This window comes from Cetorhinus maximus, chromosome 2 (genome assembly GCF_964194155.1).
Source record: "Cetorhinus maximus chromosome 2, sCetMax3.hap1.1, whole genome shotgun sequence".
Lineage (NCBI taxonomy): Eukaryota > Metazoa > Chordata > Chondrichthyes > Lamniformes > Cetorhinidae > Cetorhinus > Cetorhinus maximus.
Window position 1 is genome coordinate 137,084,775 of NC_135880.1, and position 20,133 is coordinate 137,104,907.

Sequence of the window (20,133 nt, forward strand, 5' to 3'; positions counted from 1 at the left end):
TACACGAGCTGCTTTGCTTTTGCAATTTGATTTTTAAATGCGGGTGGACTAATTGGCCAGGAAGCAAGTTTGGCGTCCAGTTAGTGGCGCTGAGCACCTCCAGGAGCTGGCAGCTGCCTACCTGGTGCCAGTGGCAGCAGCCATGGTGGAGGCAGCCACTGACTTGCCAAAGAGAGCAGGCAGCTTCCTAGAGGTGGAACATGGTGGAATGCGGCCAGAGACGAGAAAGGTAGAAGCAGCACTTGTGCCAGGGCTCGTTGGAACTACAGAGTAAATTTGAAAACTAAAGCAATTTAACAGGGCCCCGGAGTGAACCTGGTAGCTGTGCACAAGACTGTTTGGGCTCACTGGGAAAACATTTAAAAATTCCAACCTCAAACTGACAGACCACTTAACCAGCTCCTTAATGAGCTTAAGGGGCTGTTAATTGGCAGTGATTGCGATTCCCACTCCCTTCCGCACCCCCAGCAAAACTGTCCTAGAGGCATCAGGATCCCGTGGCAACTTCTAGGGCTGCAATTTTCAAACCCTACCTGCAGCCAGGCTCATGTTATTTATCTTTATTTATCCTGTTCCGACTCCCTTTTCCTTGAGCCATCACCTCTTTTGTCATTTACTCTCTCCCGCCTTCCATCCAATCGCAGACCATTTTTTTGTTCCTCATTCCACACTCCTTTCTCTGCCCTGGTATTAGCTCAAAACCTCTCACATCTCTAATTTTTTCCAGTTCTGATGAACACATTGTACATACAAATTAGGAACAGGACCGGCCCATTCGACACATCAAGCCTGCTCCACCATTTGATAAGACCATGGCTGATCTGAAAACAAAAAATGCTGGAAAAACTCAGCAGGTCTGGCAGTATCTGTGGAAAGAGAAACAGAGTTAATGGTTCGAGTCCATATGACTCTTCTTCAGAGCTAAAGAGAAGTAGAAATGTGATGGATTTTATGCTGTTTAACGGGGTGGTGAAGCTGGATAGAGGGTCAGCGATAGGTGGGAGCTAAGGAGAAATTGACAAAGATATCATGGCACAAGACAAAGGGTATGTTAATAGTAGTGATAAGAACTAAAGAAGGTGCTATAGTGGCATAAAGGTAAGATAGAAGAATGTGTTAATAGCAGAACAAGGGTCAGCGCTCTGTGAAAGCACAACATAGAAATAAATGATAGGTGGCCCTATCAAGGGGTGGGTGGTGGGGGTGTTGGGGACAAAGGATTAAAAAATAAATAAATAAAAATAGAAATTAAAATTAAAAAGAACAAAAAAATCAATTGGATTAAAAAAATGGGTGAAGGTAGAGGAGAGAGGTTGCTGAACTCAATGTTAAGTCCGGAAGGCTGTAAAGTGCCTAATTGGAAGATGAGATGCTGTTCCTCCAGTTTGCGTTGAGCTTCACTGGAACAATGCAGCAGGCCAAGGACAGACATGAGAGCAGGATGGTGTGTTGAAATGGCCAGTGACAGGGAGGTCTGGTTCATGCTTGCGGACTGAGTGAACATATTCTGAAAAGCGATCACCCAGTCTGTATAAAATCCATCACTTTTCTACTTCTCTTTAACTCTGCCTTAAATGGGAGGCCCCCTATTTTTAAACTGTGGCCCATCGTTCTAATCTCTCCCATAAGGGGAAACACCCTTTAAGCATCTAACCTGGATCACCAACCAGGAGGGTCACCAACCTCTGTATCTCTCTCCACAGATGCTGCCAGGCTTGCTGAGTATTTCCAGGCATTTTCCGGTTGTTTTCAGGATGTTGTATCCTGACTGCAGCCTCACATTTTGCCAAGTCCAAAACCTGGACAGAGCACAGGGCAGGTGTTGTTCTGTGATTTCTGGTTTTTTGCCTTTGATCCCATTGTCTCCCCAAAATCTTCTGTCCCTTTGACGTTCTCAAAATGTCTTGCTGGAATTGTTCACCCTGGCTCCAGCGGGCTCCTCTTGACCTAACAAATGGATTAGTCGATGTTGGGAAGGAGCAGGGTCATTCCCCTGCCCTTTCACAATGATCCATCTCTCAGGGAAAATGGTGGAGAGAGGCCTCCAGTGAGCAGTTTGCAGTTCTAGTGAAGGAAGAAAGTGGGAGATGGATTACATTTTAGAGGACACTGAAGATGATTGATAAATCATTTTTTTCTGATTGAAGGAATCGAGGCCCAGCTGATGGAGCAACCGGTAACACGAACCAGCAGAGCAGCCCATTAAAGGTGACAGTAAGGATTAACAAAGATCCGCTCCTGGATCATGGATTTATGATATCAGAGGAAACACCGGTGTGTGTGAAGTCTGTCACTGCAGGTAAATACCTGGGGGGTAGGAGGTTGGAGAGGAGGGGAGGGAAGCATGGGGTTGGGGAGGGAGTTAGGATGTCACAGAGCGGCTGCAGGACATTCTTGTGGGGGAGGGCAAACAGCCAGAGGTCATGGTCCACATTGGTACTAACGACATAGATAGGAAGGGGAATGTGGTCCTGCAATTGGGATTTAGGGAGCTAGGTAGAAAATTAGCAAGCAGGACCTCTAATGTAGTAATCTCTGGATTGCTCCCAGTGCCACGTGCCAGTGAGTACAGAAATAGGAACATAAGGCAGATGAATGCATGGCTGGAAAGATGGTGCAGGAGGGAGGGCTTTAGATTCCTGGGACACTGGGACTGGCTCTGGGGGAGATGGCACCTATATAAGCTGGATGGGTTGCATCTGAACAGAGCTGGGACGGAGTACCTTGCAGGTCATTTTGTTAGTTCTGTTGGGGAGGGTTTAAACTAACTCAGTAGGGATGTGGGAACCAGGAGGGAATATTAGAAAGTAATAGCAGGGTGCACAGAATGCTGGGAGAGGCAGATAGCACTAAAATAGAGAATAGTAAGTTAATAGATGGAATTGGAGTAAGGGAGCAAGTTATGAAGTCTAAATCAGGGTTACACTCCATGTATGTGAATGCACGGAGTATAGTTAATAAAATTGGGGAGTTACAAGTACAGATTGCCTTCTGGGATTATGAGTTTGTGGCGATAACGGAGACCTGGCTTAAGGAAGGGCAGATCTGGGTGTTAAATATACCTGGTTACACGGTGTTCAGAAAAGGGAAAAGGGAAAAAAGGAGGAGGGGTGACATTTTTGGTTAAGGAGCGTATTGCAGTACTGGAGAGAGAGGATTCAAGGACAGAATCAATTTGGCTAGAGCTAAGGAATAAGAAGGGTGCAATTACATTGCTCAGTGTAATATATAGACCAGCAGCTAGTGGGAAGGATATAGAGGAACAAATCTGCAAGGAAATTACAGAGAGGTGTAAACATCATAGAATAGTTATAATGGGGGACTTTAGTTACCCGTGTGTAGACTGGGATAGTGGTAGTGTAAGGGGCAGTGAGGGACAAGTGTTCCTAGATTGTGTTCAGGAGAATTTTCTACAGTAGTATGTGTCCGGTCCAACAAGAAAGGAGGCACTGCTAGACCTGATTCTTGGGAATGAGGTGGGCCAAGTAGATCAAGTGACAGTGGGGGAACATTTAGGGGTCAGTGATCATTGTATCATAAGATTTAGGATGACGGTGGAAAATGACATTGGTCAATCCAGAGTCAGAATAATCAACTGGCACAGAGCAGACTTCAATGGGGCAAGAACGGAGCTGGGGCGGATTGACTGGACCTGGTGGGAAAAAACAGTAGCTGAATAATGGGCTACCTTCAAAGAGGAGATGGTTTGGCCACAGTCACAGTCATGTTCCCTCAAAAGGGAGGGGTAGGACAAACAAATTCAGAGCTCCCTGGATGACAAAGGAGATAGAAATTAAGTTACAGAAGAAAAAGTGTGCTTACGACAGATGCCAGGCAGCAAATATAATTGAGAACCAAGCTGAATACAGAAGGTTCAGAAGGGATGTGAAAAAGCAAATACGAGAAGCAAAGAGGGATTATGAAAAAAGATTGGCAGCTAATGTAAAAGGTATTTTATAAGCACATCAATAGTAAAATGGTGGTAAAAGGAGGAGTAGGGCCGATTAGGGCCAAAAAAGAGGATTTACACATAGAGGCAAGAGGCATGGCTGAGGTGTTAAATGAATACTTTGCATCTGTCTTTACCTAAGAGGCAGATGTTGCCCAGGACATGGTGACAGAGGAGCAAACTCAGTCACTAGAAGTGTTTAAAATTGATAAGGAGGAGATATTGGATAAGCTGTTGGTATTTAAAGTTGATAAGGCACCAGGACTGGATGAGATGCATCCAAGAATATTGAAGGAAGTGAGAATGGAAATTGCAGAGGAACTGGCAATAATCTTTCAATGTTCCCTGGATTCAGGGGAGGTGCCGGAGGACTGGAGAATTGCAAACATTACCCCCTTGTTCAAAAGAGGTTGTAGAGATCTGTCCTGCAATGACAGACCAGTCAGTTTAACTTTGGTGGTGGGGAAACTTCTAGAAACAATTATTCGGTATGGGATTAATAGTCACATGGAAAAATGTGGATTGATTCGGAAGAGCCAGCATGGATTTGTTAAAGGAAAATCATGTCTAACTAACTTGCTGGAGTTTTTTGAAGAGATAACAGAGATGGTTGATGAGGGCAAGGCCGTAATGTGGTGTATATAGACTTTCAAAAGGCGTTCGATACAGTGCCACACAACAGACATGTGAGGAAAGTTATGTGAGGAATAAAAGGCATGGTAGCAACATGGATACAAAATTGGCTGAGGGGTAGAAAACAGAGAGTAATGGTTAATGGGCATTTTTCAGGCTGGAAGAAGGTTTGTAGTGGAGTTCCCCAGGGGTCAGTATTGGGACTCTTGCTTTTCCTGATATATATATATAAATGACCTAGATCTTGGTGTGCAGGGGACAACTTCAACATTTGCGGATGACACAAAACTTGGGAGAATTATAAACTGTGAGGACAGTGTAGAACTTCAAAAGGACATTGACACATTGGCAGCAGATGAAGTTCAATGTGGAGAAGTGTGAGGTGATGCACTTTTGTACAAAGAACATGGAGAGATAGTATAAAATAAAGGATACTATTCTAAAGGGTGTGCAGGAGCAGAGAGACCTGGGTGTATATGTACATAAGTCATTAAAGGTGGCAGGACAGGTAGAGAGAGCTGTTTCTAAAGCATACAGTATTCTTAGCTTCATTAATAGGGGCATAGAGTACAAGAGCAGGGAGATAATGATGATCTTATATAAGACACTAGTTTGACCTCAGCTGGCGTATCATGTACAGTTCTGGGTGCCACACTATAGGAAGGATGTGAATGCATTGGAGAGAGTGAGGAGAGGTTTACGAGAATGGTTCCAGGGATGAGATACTTTAGTTATGAGGAAAGATTGGAGAAGTTGGGACTGTTTTCCTTGGAGAGGAAAAGGCTAAGAGGAGGCTTGATAGAAGTTTCAAAATCATGAGTGGTCTGGACAGAGTAGATCGGGAGAAACTGTTTCCACTTGCAAATGGATTGAGAACCAGAGGGCACAGTTTTAAAGTGTTTTGCAAAAGGAGCAAATGCGAGGTGAGAAAAGACTTTTTCACTTTTTCACTCAGCGAGTAGTTAGGGTTTGAAATGCACTGCCTGGAAATGTGGTGGAGGCAAGTTTGATTGAGGCATTGAAGAGGGCATTGGATGATTATTTAAATAGAAACAATGTGTAGTGCTCCAGGGAAAAGGCAGGAGATTGGCACTAAATTAAAATGCTCAGAGAGCCAGTGCAGACACAATCCTTCTATACCGTAACAATTTTATGATTCTGAGATTCTGTTAGGGTTGTATTAATGGGGAGGGGCCTTATTAGCTGATACTTTATGGGTTTCTTGCCTATTGCAACACCTCCAGCATTAACCCTGATCTTGTGTCACAATTCCTCCCTCACCCACATAGTCCTCTGACAACACTTCATCAGCTTTGCCGCTATGCCAACATTTAGTATTGGGTGGTATTGCAAAATGGGTGATAGCAAATCAGCAGCTCATTTCACTCAGTGCCCACTTTTCTATTCCATTTTAGTCGATGGCAAGAAAAATTGGATGGGATGTAAATCAGGTGGCTGATTCACTGTTGGGATGTAAAACAGTCGGCTGATTCACTGTCGGGATGTAAAACAGTCGGCTGATTCACTGTTGGGATGTAAATCAGGCGGCTGATTCACTGTTGGGATGTAAATCAGGTGGCTGATTCACTGTTGGGATGTAAAACAGTCGGCTGATTCACTGTCGGGATGTAAAACAGTCGGCTGATTCGCTGTCGAGATGTAAAACAGTCGGCTGATTCACTGTCGGGATGTAAAACAGTCGGCTGATTCACTGTTGGGATGTAAATCAGGTGGCTGATTCACTGTTGGGATGTAAAACAGTCGGCTGATTCACTGTCAGGATGTAAAACAGTCGGCTGATTCGCTGTCGGGATGTAAAACAGTCGGCTGATTCGCTGTCGGGATGTAAAACAGTCGGCTGATTCGCTGTGGGGATGTAAAACAGTCGGCTGATTCGCTGTCGGGATGTAAAACAGTCGGCTGATTCGCTGTCGGGATGTAAAACAGTCGGCTGATTCGCTGTCGGGATGTAAAACAGTCGGCTGATTCGCTGTCGGGATGTAAAACAGTCGGCTGATTCGCTGTCGGGATGTAAAACAGTCGGCTGATTCGCTGTTGGGATGTAAAACAGTCGGCTGATTCGCTGTTGGATTTAAATCAGGCAACTGATTCACTGTCGCTACTGCACAAGATCAATTTCGCTCCTATTTTTTTCTTGTTCGGGATATAACTGGTTGTCCACATCGCTTTCCCTTCACAGTACGAACTTTTTATATTTGTTGTCTGGCCATAAGCTATGCTACAAGGCCATATTCATTGCTTATCTCTCATTGCCCTGAAATGGTGATGGTGGGCCATCTCCTTGAACTCCTGCTGTACAAGTTCAGAGAGTCCTCCTACAATGGTCTTGCATCAGAACAAGAATAGGCCATTCAGCTCCTCGAGCTTGTTCTGTCACTCAGTGAGATCTGTACTTCAACTTCATTTACCCACCTTTGAACCATAATCCCTTCGTATCCTTATCCAACAAAAATGTTAGGTAGGGAATTCCAGGACATTGGACCTGCAATGAGGAATTTCTTACCCAAACTTTGTGGGAATGCTCATGAGCTCTGGAGTTTGTTATGGCTGCATCATTATTCCATCGTCAATCCCTCCTGGGCTGAAGCAGTCCCTGCCCATATGCAGCAGGTCCTGGGCAACATTCAACTTGGGCTGATATGTGGCAAGTAACATTCATGCCACACAAGTGGCAGGTAAAGACCATCTCCAACAAAAGAGAATCTAACCATCTCCCTTTGATGTTCAATTGCATTACCATCGCTGAATTCCCCCATTATCAACATCCTGGGGGTTTCCATTGTCTAGAAACTGAACTGGGCTAGCCATATGAATACTGTGGCTACAAGAGCGACTCAGAGGCTGAGAATTCTTGACTACCCAAAGCCTGTCCACCATCTACAAGGCACAAGCCAGGAGAGGGAATACTCCCACTTGCCTGGATAAGTGCAGCTCCAACAACACTGAAGAAGCTCAACACCATTCAGGACAAAGCAGCCCGCTTGATTGGCACCCCATCCACCACTTTCAACATCCATTCTCTCCACCAATGACGCACAGTGGCAGCATCTACAAGATGCACTGCAGAAACTCACCAAGGATCCTTTGACAGCACCTTCCAAACCCATGACTTCTACCACACAGAAGGACAAGGGCAGCAAATGCATGGGAACGCCACCACCTGGAAGTTCCTCTCCAAGCCACACACCATCCTGACTTGGAAATACATCGCCGTTCCTTCACTGTTACTGGGTCAAAATCACACTAACGGCACTTTTGGTGTACCTACACCACATGGACTGCAGCAGTTCAAGAAGGCAGCTCATTATCACCTTCTAAGGGCAATTAGGAATGGGCAATAAAAATGCTGGCCTCATCCGTGGTTTCATTTGAACAGGCGACAAGAAGCAGAATGTCTGTGATGTAGTTGATGGTGAACAACCCTAGAAGAAGGACCACTTTGAGTACACACTCCATTGTTGCTCGGGATTTACTGAAAGAAAACAATTGTTGAGCACTGGAGCAGACTCAGGGCTGAATGGCCTCCTTCTGAACTTTATTTTCAACGATTTTATGATTGCTATAGCTATGATGTCATTCTCCATACTTAAACTGAAGGCTTGGTCTTGCTGTGGGACCTATTGCCTTCCCCTCAGCTACTACCGCAAGCTTTGCTCTTTTCCCATGTATACTGAACGTAAAGGAATACAAACTGGTATCCATTGCACCAGCTTTTCAGGTGTAGCATGGATACCAACTTCTGTGTGGCGAAACCCGTTGACAGCATGTCTACTGCTATTTTGGTGCATGCTGTTTTCAGGTGCTCCCAAAGCAGCGATGGATCTTTTTAAATATACAGTGTGGGATCCCACCTCTGTTTCAGGACTTTTCTACAGCGTTCATGTAAAACAAGGCATAATTTCACCACATTAACTCCACTGAGCTTTTCCAGTTCTACAGCAGCCGGGCCAGCAAGACCTCAGTTTCTTTAAGGATTGCTGGCCATTGCTGAAGCAATTGAATCGTAGAATGCCCACAGCACAAAAGGAGGCCATTTGTCCTGTTGTGTCTGTGCCGACTCTCTGCAAGAGCAACTCTCCTAGTTCCACTAGCCCCACCTGTTCCCTTTTGTAGGGAAAATATTTTCTTACATCTCCTCCAGTGAAGCTGGGAGGAGCAGGATTATTCATCCTTCATGTGGTGGGGAGGTGGGGGTCTTGTCAGCGGAAGTTAGGTTCACACTCTACCTCCCAAACTCAAACTTCCCCAAGGGCCATGATTTGATCTGCAACATTGGGTGAGCTGTCCTTGGAGAGGCAACAAGCACCATTGAGTCAGCTCAACTAATAAATGAAAGCCCAATTTCATGTGAAACTTGAACTTCTGGATTCTAATTTGCATCCTCCATCCTGCAACAATGGGCCCAAAAGGTTTTCGGCCTCAGAGAAGGATGTGGGGTGCGGAATATCCAAGCCCCTTGTTCACACATAAGCTATAAAGGGCCTGTTGTAACCTACGGTTTCTTTGTTCTGCTGATTCTGACTTACTGTCCTTCTCACACTCTCCATGGCAGACACTGTGCTTCGGATTGCCAGCTTCTTCGTCACTTGCCAATTCCCAGGCAGAAATGGGCAACATTTTACTGCCACTGTCTCAGGGCTCATATCAACTGGCACCAACTAGAATATTTATCTGCCAAAGGTTCATTGATTTCCCCAGTTAATGTTTGTGTTAAATTGCTTTTCAGTACATAATACTGTCAGTGTGTCTTCCCATCAACAGAGTCTTGCTATTCTCGAAAATGGATAACAATGCAACATTACAGAAGATTGGAATGAATTGGGGAGTTGGTGGTGGGGGCAGGTTATGTGGGGGGAGGTTGGTAGATTTACACCTGAGACACATCCAGCAAATTTCATCATACACCCGGCACAAGTCCCACACTCAATGCAGGGACTCACACACCCAGCCCACGGCATGATAATTTCCCTCCCTTGTAGCACTGTGGATGTACCAATGCCACAAGGACTGCAGCAGTTCAAGAAGAGCAGTTCTCAAGGGAAATTAGGGATGACTAATAGATCTAGGCCTTTCCAGCAATGCTGACGTCCCATGAACGGATTAAAAAACATATCAAGCACAAGGCACTGCACCTCCAGCCGAGGAACTCACACATTCAGTACAAGGCATGTCATAGTTAGCACAGGGACTTATACAGCTGCATAGCGAGCATAGGAACATGAGAACAGGAGTCGACCATTTTGTTTCTCAAGTCTGTTCAGCCATTCAATGGATCTTTGCTGTTACCTAACTCCATATGCCTGCCTGCTCCATATTCCTTAATAACTTTGGCTAACAAAAATCTATCAATCTTAGTTTTAAAATTAACAATTGCTCTAACATCAATTATTGGTTCTGGAAGAGAGTTCCAAACATCCCCCACTACCACGATGGGGAGGTGAGGGTCCTGTTAAGTTCACTCTGTGCCTCCCAAACTTCCCCAAGGGCCACGATTTGATCTGTGACATTTTACGTGCAGAAGTGTTTCCTAACTTCACTTCTGGCTCTAATTTTTATGCCTCCAAGTCATAGATTCCCAACCAGCAAAATAGTTTCTTTGTACTTCCACTATCTATTCCCCTTAATATCTTGAAAACTTTGATAAATCATCCCTTAATTTTCTTAATGCCCGGGAATCTCTCATAATTTAACCTTTGAAGTCCAGGTATCATTCAGCCAAACCAACACTTCACTCCCTCCAAGGCCAACGTATGCTTCCTAAGGTGTGGTGTCAAGAGTTGCTCATAGTATTCCAGTTATGGTCTAATCAAAGATTTGTATGGCTGAAGTATGACTTCTACCCCCACCCACCCCACGATAAAAAGGCCAACATTCCATTATTTTTCTCTAAATGTTCATGACATTTTAATGAACTGTGTACCTGGTCCCCCAAGGCTCTTTGCACCTCCACTGTTTCGAGCTTTTCACTATTTAGGAAGTACCTTGTTCTATCCTTTTTAGGTTCAAAGCAGATGACCCCACATTTGCCTGCATTGAAATCCATTCACTGCAGTTTTGACCACTTACTTGACAACAACTTGCATTTATATAGTGCCTTTCACACAATAAAACGTCCCAAGATGCTTGCACCGTTAATGAAGCCAAATTGGACACCAAACCACATAACACGATATTAGGGCAGATGGCCCAAAGCTTGGTCAAAGAGGTAGGTTTTAAGGAGAGGTAGAGAGAGACGGAGAGGTGGAGAGGATTAGGGAGGGAATTCCAGAACTTGGAACTTGGGCAGCTGAAGTCATGACCACCAAAGGTGAGCGAGTAAAATTTGGAATGCTCAATAGGCCAGATTTAATTGAGCGCCGATATCTTGGAAGGTTGTACAGGTGCAGGACATTACGGAGATGGGGAGGTGGAGGGATTTGAAAACAAGGGTGAGAATTTTAGAATCGTGACATTGCTTAACTGGGTGCCAGTGTAAATCAGTAAACGCAGGAGTGATAGATGAGCAGGATTTGGTGCGAGTAAGGACATGGGTTGTAGAGTTTTGGATGACCCCAAATTAACAAAGGGTAGAATGTGGGAGACCAACCAGGAGTGTGTTGGAATAATTAAGTTAAAGAGGTAACAAAGAGTTTCAGCAGCAGATGAGCTGAGGTAGGAGTGGAGTTGGGTGATGTTATGGAGGTGGAAATGGTCTAATGGTGGCATGGATGCGTGGTCGGAAATTCAACTTGGGGCAAAGTTGACACCAGGGTTGCGAACAGTCTGGTTTACTCTCAGACAGATGCCCAGGGCGGGAAGGAATTGGTAGCGATGGGAATGGAGTTTGTCGCGTTAAGTGACATGCGGTGACGTTGGGCAAGCGTCCTGACGTCACCGCTCGCCATTGCGATATTTAGGTAGGCAGGTGCGTGATGATCTCCAATGCGCGGCCCCCATTAATTAATCATCCACTTAAGGCCCTTGAGGCAGCAATTATCTGATATTTTTCGGAGCCCGTGCGATCTTCAGGGCATCGCACGGGCGCAACGGGCAGGCGGGTAGGAGACATTTGTATAAACCTCATCCACGGGCAGGATAAGAGGGGTGAGTGGGGTCGCGAGTGTTATTTGTCAGACATTTAATTGTTAAAGTTACTGATACTTGCCTGTGTCAGCAGAAATACTTCAAAACTCTTCACAGCTGCTTGGACAGGAGTAACAGCCTTCAGGTCAGGACTCTGAGTAAACATCATTTCTGGGGCCTTGCAGGGTTCAGGAAGCCTTCCCTTAGCCTGGGAATGGGAGTTGTGCTATCCACTGGAGGCACATTCTTTGAGGAGGAAGGGAGGGCCAGAAGGGGGAGGAGGCCAGGAGTCCATATTCAGCCTCCAGGGGAGCCACCTTTGGGAGGAGAGGCGCAGGCACAAGGGGCGCAGGGCCAACAGGCAGTCCAAGGCGGAAGGGGCCACAGAAGACGCCACTATCCTGCTGCCAGGGTATACAGGCGGTGAAGCAGCTACCTCAATATGTCTGAGGTGCAGTGCCGAAGGAGGCTCCGTCTCTCAAGGGAGACAGTCACCTCCATTTGTCAGATGATAGGCCCTGAGATCTGCGCAAACTGTGTGGGTGGGCACCCCATGCCAGTGGCGCTGAAGGTCATGGCTGCCCTCAACTTTTATGCCTCTGGCTCTTTCCAGGGGTTGGTGGGTGATCTTTGCAGAGTCTCCCAGTCAGCTGTCCACACTTGTGTCAAGCAGGTGACAGATGCTCTGTTCAAGCGTGCATTGACCTTCATCCACTACCGTTGGGACGGGGCCAGCCAGACAGAGTGAGCCAGAGGCTTCGCGGCCATTGCTGGCTTCCCCCACATCCAGGGTGCAATAAACTGTACACATATGGCCATCAAGGCGCCAGCAGGTGAGCCCAATGCCTTTGTCAACAGGAAGGGCTTCCACTCCATGAACGTGCAGATAGTGTGTGATCACAGGATGCTGATTCTGCAAGTCTGTGCAAGGTACCCAGGCAGCTCCCACGATGCCTACATCCTCAGACACTGCCAGGTGCCGAGGCTCTTCAGTGCTCCAGCCCGGCTTGATGGGTGGCTGCTGGGTGACAAGGGCTATCCCCTCAGAAGGTGGCTCATGACGCCTCTCCGCCATCCAAGAACAGAAGCTGAGCAGCGGTACAATAGGAGCCACGCCTCCACAAGGGCTATGGTGGAGAGAACCATCAGTGTTCTCAAGATGCGCTTCCGACGCCTGGACCGTTCAGGGGTGCACTACAATACCCCCCAGATCGTGTGTCACTGATAGTGGTTGCATGCTGCACTCTCCACAATCTTGCGCTGGAAAGGGGCGACGCAGTGGACGAGGAAGGTGTAGATGCAGTCGCTCCGGATGCACACGATGAGTCTAGCAGTGAGTCCGAGGATGTGCACGCACAGGGAAATGCTGAGGGGGTAGACACTGACCCGGGCATACTCCAGGGAGGCAGGGACACCCGGGAGGCTTTAGTCCAATGAACCTACAGCTAGGACACCACAGATGGACCTCCAACACACACCAGGGTTGTAGGCTCCATTCTTGATACCTGATCTTCCTGGGTTGGAACATTAACTAAGAGCCTTGTCAATAAAGCTCAATGTCAAACAACTCACTCATAACATCACGGCTTCCTGTCCACCTGCAGAAGTAAGGAGTCACCCTGAGCCATGCTTACATATCAAAGTTTAATGATTTAACAAAATGAAGTTCAGAAAAAAATAATTACAAAGGTGTTACGCATCATACAAAAGTGGTCATGAACTAATAGCGGGCAACATAAAACCACCAGTGAGAAACCTGTGGTGTGCCTAAGGTGCCTTAAGTTTATGTTTGCAGGTGCTATGTCTAGGTGCTCCCCCCTTGCTAGCACAGGCATCTGAGACAGCCTGCTCACTGTGCTGTCCTGTTGGCCTGGATGACCTTGGCGGCTGTCCTCTGGCCCGTGGAGTCTTTGATAGCCCCGCCTGGGAGGGAGTGGCCAGTTCCACAGCTGGCATCTCCCCAGTCGCTGCAGCTTCATTGGATGCCATGGTCACTGGCAGAGGGGCGGAGGAGCTGCTGCCCTCATCTGGAGCGCCCTGAGAGGAGCCCTCAGAGACGACAGGCAGCTGCTGTGCTGACGTGAGGTCACTTTGGACCTCCTTGCTCACCATAGATGGATGGGCATCAAGCTGGGTTGCTTGGTGCCCAAACCATCTCCCACATTGGCACTGACCAGCTGAGGTCAATGCCCCTGTGAGGGCTTGTAGGTCTGAGTGCAGCCCCAGGGAGCCCTGATTGGTCTCCTGGAGGAGCCTCTCCATGAGAGTTGCCACTCTCTCCATGGAGGAAGCATGGTGCTCAGCCATGCTCCACATGGACTCCTCCAGCATGGAGACCATGGTACGCATAGCCTCATGTATGTCCGCTAGATCCTCCCACATACCCTGCTGCACTTTCAGCGTTTGCTGCCTCACGGATGACTTTAGAGGCACATCATCAGCCACCAACCGAGCATGTGCCTGGTCCCCAGCAGTCCTCCGACTGCCGGCGTCCTGGGCACGCTCTGTCTCTGCCCGCACCTCAAGTGAGTGTGAAGTGCCCTCACTGCTGTGCCCCAGGACACTAGCTGACGATCTAATTCCCACTGAGGTGCTAGTATCTGCGTTGGTGCCTGCCTGGCAGAGATGGTGTGACGCTGGTGAGTCCAATTGTTCAGAGCCCTCAGGTGTGAGAGGTGGCCCCTTTGCCTCCGCTTCCCGGCCCTGCTCCGCTGATGCTGAAAGGAAGAACAAGGACATTGAATCAGTTAATGTGGAGACAATGTCAATGTGCATCCCTGTCCCCTGGATCATTATGCACCCATCCTTCCATAATCAATGGTCAATCAATGTTGCAAACTTCAATCACTGAGCCTTCAGCACTGCCATGGCTGCTGGGACACACATAGAACCATAGAACCATAGAACACTACAGCACAGAAAACAGGCCATTTGGCCCTTCTAGTCTGTGCCGAAATATTATTCCACTAGTCCCATTGACCTGCACCTAGTCCATAACTCTCCAGACCTCTCCCATCCATGTATCTATCTAATTTATTCTTAAAACTTAAGAGTGAGCCCGCATTTACCATGTCAGACGGTAGCTCGTTCCACATTCTCACCACTCTCTGAGTGAAGAAGTTCCCCCTAATGTTCCCCCAAACCTTTCCCCTTTCACCCTAAAGCCGTGTCCTCTCGTGTTTATTTCTCCTAATCTAAGTGAGAAGAGCCTACTCGCATTTACCCTGTCTATACCCCCCACAATTTTGTAAACTGCTATCAAATCTCCCCTCATTCTTCTACTCTCCAAGGAATAAAGTCCTAACCTGTTTAATCTTTCCCTGTAACTCAACTCCTTAAGACCCGGCAACATCCTAGTAAATCTTCTCTGCATTCTCTTAATCTTACTGATATCCTTCCTGTAGTTAGGCGACCAGAACTGTACACAATACTCCAAAGTTGGCCTCACCAATGTCTTATACAACCTCACCATAACATCCCAACTCCTATACTCAATACTTTGATTTATGAAGGCCAGTATGCCAAAAGCTTTCTTTACAACCTTGTCTACCTGTGACGCCACTTTCAGGGAACTATGTATCTGAACTCCCAGATCCCTTTGTTCCTCCGCACTCCTCAGTGCCCTACCATTTACTGTGTTTGACCTTCCAAAATGTAACACCTCACACTTTTCCGCATTAAATTCCATCTGCCATTTTCTGGCCCATTTTTCCAGTTGGTCCAGATCTCTCTGCAAGCTTTGAAAGCCTTCCTCGCTGTCTACAACGCCTCCAATCTTAGTGTCATCAGCAAACTTGCTGATCCAATTCACCACATTATCATCCAAATCATTGATATAGACAACAAACAACAATGGTCCCAGTACAGATCCCTGAGGCACACCACTAGACACAGACCTCCAGTCTGAGAAGCAATCATCCACTACCACTCTCTGTCTTCTCCCACACAGCCAATTTCGAATCCAGTTTACAACCTCTCCATGGATACCAAGTGTCTGAACCTCCTGAACTAACCTCCTATGTGGGACCTTGTCAAAGGCCTTACTAAAGTCCATGTAGACAACATCCACAGCCTTTCCTTCATCTACTTTCTTGGTAACCTCCTCGAAAAACTCTACAAGGTTCGTTAAACATGACCTACCATGCACAAAGCCATGCTGACTATCCTTAATCAGCCCTTGGCTGTCCAAATAATTATATATCCGATCTCTCAGAACACCTTCCAATAATTTATCTACTACTGACGTCAGGCTCACTGGCCTGTAATTGCCTGGTTTACTTTTGGAGCCTTTTTTAAACAACGGAACAACATGAGCTACCCTCCAATCCTCCGGCACCTCACCCGTGGCTAAGGACATTTTAAATATTTCTGCCAGGGCCCCTGCAATTTCTACACTAGTCTCCCTCAAGGTCCGAGGGAATATCATGTCAGGCCTGGGGGATTTATCTACCTTTATTCGCTGTAAGGCAGCAAGCACCTCCTCTTTAATCTCTATATGTTCCATGACACTACTGCTTGTTTCCCTTCCTCCCTTATACACTATGCCAGTTTCCTGAGTAAATACTGATGCAAAAAAACTGTTTAAGATCTCCCCCATCTCGTGAGGCTCCACACATAGACGACCACTCTGATCTTCAAGGGGACCAATTGTGTCCCTTACTATCCTTTTACTCTTAATATACTTGTAGAAACTCTTCGGGTTTACCTTCACATTATCTGCCAAAGCAACCTCATGTCTTCTTTTTGCCTTCCTGATTTCCTTTTTTTAGTATTTTCTTACATTTTCTATACTCTACAAGTACCTCATTTGCTTCTTGTTGCCTATACCTGCTATACACCTCTCTCTTCTTCTTAACCAGATCGCCAATATCCCTTGAAAACCAAGGTTCCCTATGCCTGTTAACTTTGCCTTTAATCCTGACAGGAACATGCAAACTCTGCACTCTCAAAATTTCGCCTTTGAATGCCTTCCACTTACTGAACACATCCTTGCCAGACAACAACTTATGCCAATCCACTCTTCCTAGATTCTTTCTCATTTCCACAAAATTGGCCTTTCTCCAATTTAGAATCTCAACTCGAGGACCAGACCTATCCTTATCCATAATTAGCTTAAAACTAATGACATTGTGGTCACTGGATCCAAAATGTTCGCCTACACATACTTCTGTCACCTGACCTGTCTGGTTCCCTAATAGGAGATCAAGTATTGCATCCTCTCTCGTTGGTACCTCTATATATTGATTTAGAAAACTTTCCTGAACACATTTGTCAAACTCCAAGCCATCCAGCCCTTTTACAGTATGGGAGTCCCAGTCAATATGTGGAAAGTTAAAATCTCCTACTATCACAACTTTCTGTTTCTTACATCGGTCTGCTATCTCTCTACAGATATGCTCCTCCAATTCTCTCTGACTATTGGGCGGTCTATAATACAACCCTATTAGTGTGGTCACACCTTTCCCATTCCTCAGCTCCACACATATGGCCTCTTTAGACGAGCCCTCCGGGCTGTCCTGCTTATGCACAGCTGTATATTTTCCCTGACTAGTAATGCCACTCCTCCCCCTTTCATCCCTCCCCCTCTATCACGTCTGAAACAACGGAACCCCGGAACATTGAGCTGCCAGTCCTGCCCCTCCTGCAACCAAGTCTCACTAATAGCAATAATGTCATAATCCCACGTGCCAATCCACGCCCTAAACTCATCTGCCTTTCCGACAATACTCCTTGCATTGAAATAGATGCACCTGAGAACATTTCTATCATGTACGGACCCTTGATTTCTGTCTATACATGCATTCCTCGCTTGACCTTTATCCTCCTCCACCTCACTATCTGCTCTAACACTCTGGTTCCCCTCCCCCTTGCAAATGGTCATCTCAGCGCTTGGCAAACATACCTCCCCGTGGCACCCCAGCCTCACTGCCACCGCTGGACCTGGGGACATGGCACCTCTCCAGATCAATGGCCTCCTGCTTGAATCTGGTCAAGATGGCCACTGGGCCTGGCCTCCGCCAGTCTGCATCCACTCAGTGGCATTGTGTGCAGTCTTCTCCTGAAAAGGAGAGAGGAGCATTGATTAGTCCACCCTGTACCTGGATTCCCATCGCATCCCTGCCACCCAAACCAGAGTGGGACATTGCAAGACTCCAGTGAATCGTTACCCCGCAGCTGCCGCACACTCACACCAAGAAGCCAGGGCTGACCCCCTCTTGCCCACATTCTGCCTCCATCACATTTGGCACCACACGGTCTAACCTTGTAAAGCAAGGAGGCACAAGCACGTGGAATGCAAAGGGCAGTAGATGGATTGGGACCCCACCACCTGGAAGCTCCCCTCCCAGCATGTTAGCACCCTGACTTTGACATGCTTCGCAGTTCCGGCACTGTGCCTAGGTGCAGATCCTTGAGGTTGCCCCCAAAACAGTACTCTGGGTGTCAGTGTCGGACATGCTGCGGGTGTAGACCCCATCTCAGCACTACCCTCTCAGGGTGAACTAGGCATGGGCAATATCTGCTGGCCCACCCAGCGAGGGAAACATGCCGTGAAGGACTCAATGCTGTAACTGCATCCAGAGTTGTCTGAGCGGGGGTGGGTGTGGGGGTGGGGGGTGATGGGTTGGCGGGGGGCGCCTTGGCAGGGGAAGGCTGCCAGCTGTATTAAGTGACCTCTGCCAACATGGTGCTCACCCTTCCCGAGCACAAGAGGTCGTTGAAACGCTTGCGGCACTGGATACATGTGCGTCGCACCACGTCATGGGAGCTGACTATCTCTGCCGCCCCCTCCCAGGCACGTTTGGTCAAGTGGGGTGGCCTCTGCCTCCTGTCCCTCGGAACAAGGACCTCCCGCCGTTCTGCTACCTCCTCCAGGAGGGCAGCTAGGCACTCATCAGAAAACCAAGGGGCACACTGCCCCGCTGGCCTACCCTCCGGCCTGGCCTGCTCCACTGCCCTACCCTTTGGCCTGGCCTGCTCTCCAGCAGCGCTCTGCTGAGCCCTTCTACTGGCCATTGTGTTCAGCCTTTCCAAGGCTGTCAGTGCTTCATTTAAACAGGCCTCCGGGTCACCATTGGACCTGGTGGTCATTGCAGTCCCGCCGCTGCCTGCCCACTCCCACTATCCTGGGGATTCGCACATTACACTGGGCGGGCCTTAATTGGCCCGCCCGTGTAAACTGGCGGCACAGACCCAATCGCGGACGGCAATTGGCTCCGCGTCCGTCCACGCCCATTCCCGACCGGCCTGCCCGACATGGGGAAAATTCTCCCCATAAGCTGCGAGCAGGCTGAGAAGGATGAGAAAGGGTATTTTAGCACAGCCACAGTCACATAAGATATCATTTGTGACTTTGATAAGAGCCTTTTTTGGCAGCGGCGGAAACCTGATTGGAGGGTAACAAACATGGAGTTCAGGGAAAGATGGACACAGATTCAGGAGGCAATGACACATTCAGAGATTTTGGATTGGAAAGGGAGGTTGGAGATGGGGTGGTAGTTTGCAAGGATGGTGGACTTTATCAATACCTCATTGCAATTTTATGCTTCCATCTACACTGCTTACAATGCTGCCTAACTTTGTGTTGTTAGTAAATTTGAATATGTGGCTTTCTATCCCATCATCTAAGTCATTCATAAATACAATGAAACCACAAATCCTTGTGTGACACCACTAGTCACATTTCACCAATTGGAGTTCCTGCTCATTATTCCTACAAGGTCTCCTGTGGCTCAGTCAATTTCCTCGCCAGGTTAATGGTCTACCTTCAATTCCATGAGCTCCAATTTTCACTAACAGTCCCTTGTTGTCAGTATCTAATTCATATGTTTTAGAATATAACGTTTAGCTTTAGGCATTAAAGTTTTAACTGTAGATGAATGGGAGCAACTGATTGAGAAATGGATAAGGAACCCTGAAGTAAATGTAATTCAAACAAGCTTGGAGTTAAATACAATTAAAATCTAACTTGTATTTGTTTTATATGGTCAGGGTTGATAGTGAAAAACTTGAACAATTAATGATCCATTTCTAAGCTTGTAATGGAGCCAGGCAGTCTGGAGAAAGGAAAATTACACCTATTAGAAATATAAATTATTCATATGGATTGCAGAATCAAAGGCGTTTGTTTATTTGCATTTCTGGTTGAATCATCTCAAAGCATGCCATGTTGTCATAGATATAATGATTCAGGGTGGACCCTTGGTTGGAAGGTTCTTTTGTTTAATCTATCTTTGTGTGTTTGCTGACAGAAGCAGGCAGTTCAGTTTGGATTTTGTAAGGGAAAAGCAGCTGGAAGATTTTCTGTAGCTTGCAGCTAGTGGGAGAAACCTACAGTGATCCTCACAAAGCCTTGTGGCAGAAAGCAGTCTGCATGAATAGTTAGCTTGGAAAGAGCTGCACAGAAGCTGGGGGAGCAGACTGGGAAAAATGAGCCTATGTATGTCCTAAGCCAGGACAAGGAGCTGAAG

General features: G+C 47.0%; 1 protein-coding gene across 1 annotated transcript in view; it reads left to right on the top strand.

Moving 5' to 3' along the window:
* The first annotated feature begins 200 nt into the window (after positions 1-200).
* Positions 201-20,133, top strand: part of frmpd1a (FERM and PDZ domain containing 1a) — a 105,683-nt gene continuing 85,750 nt past the window's right edge. The window contains exons 1-2 of the mRNA XM_078559477.1: positions 201-229; positions 2,148-2,299. Of these exons, the coding sequence (XP_078415603.1) occupies positions 201-229; positions 2,148-2,299 (181 nt within the window). The remainder of the gene's footprint in view (positions 230-2,147; positions 2,300-20,133) is intronic.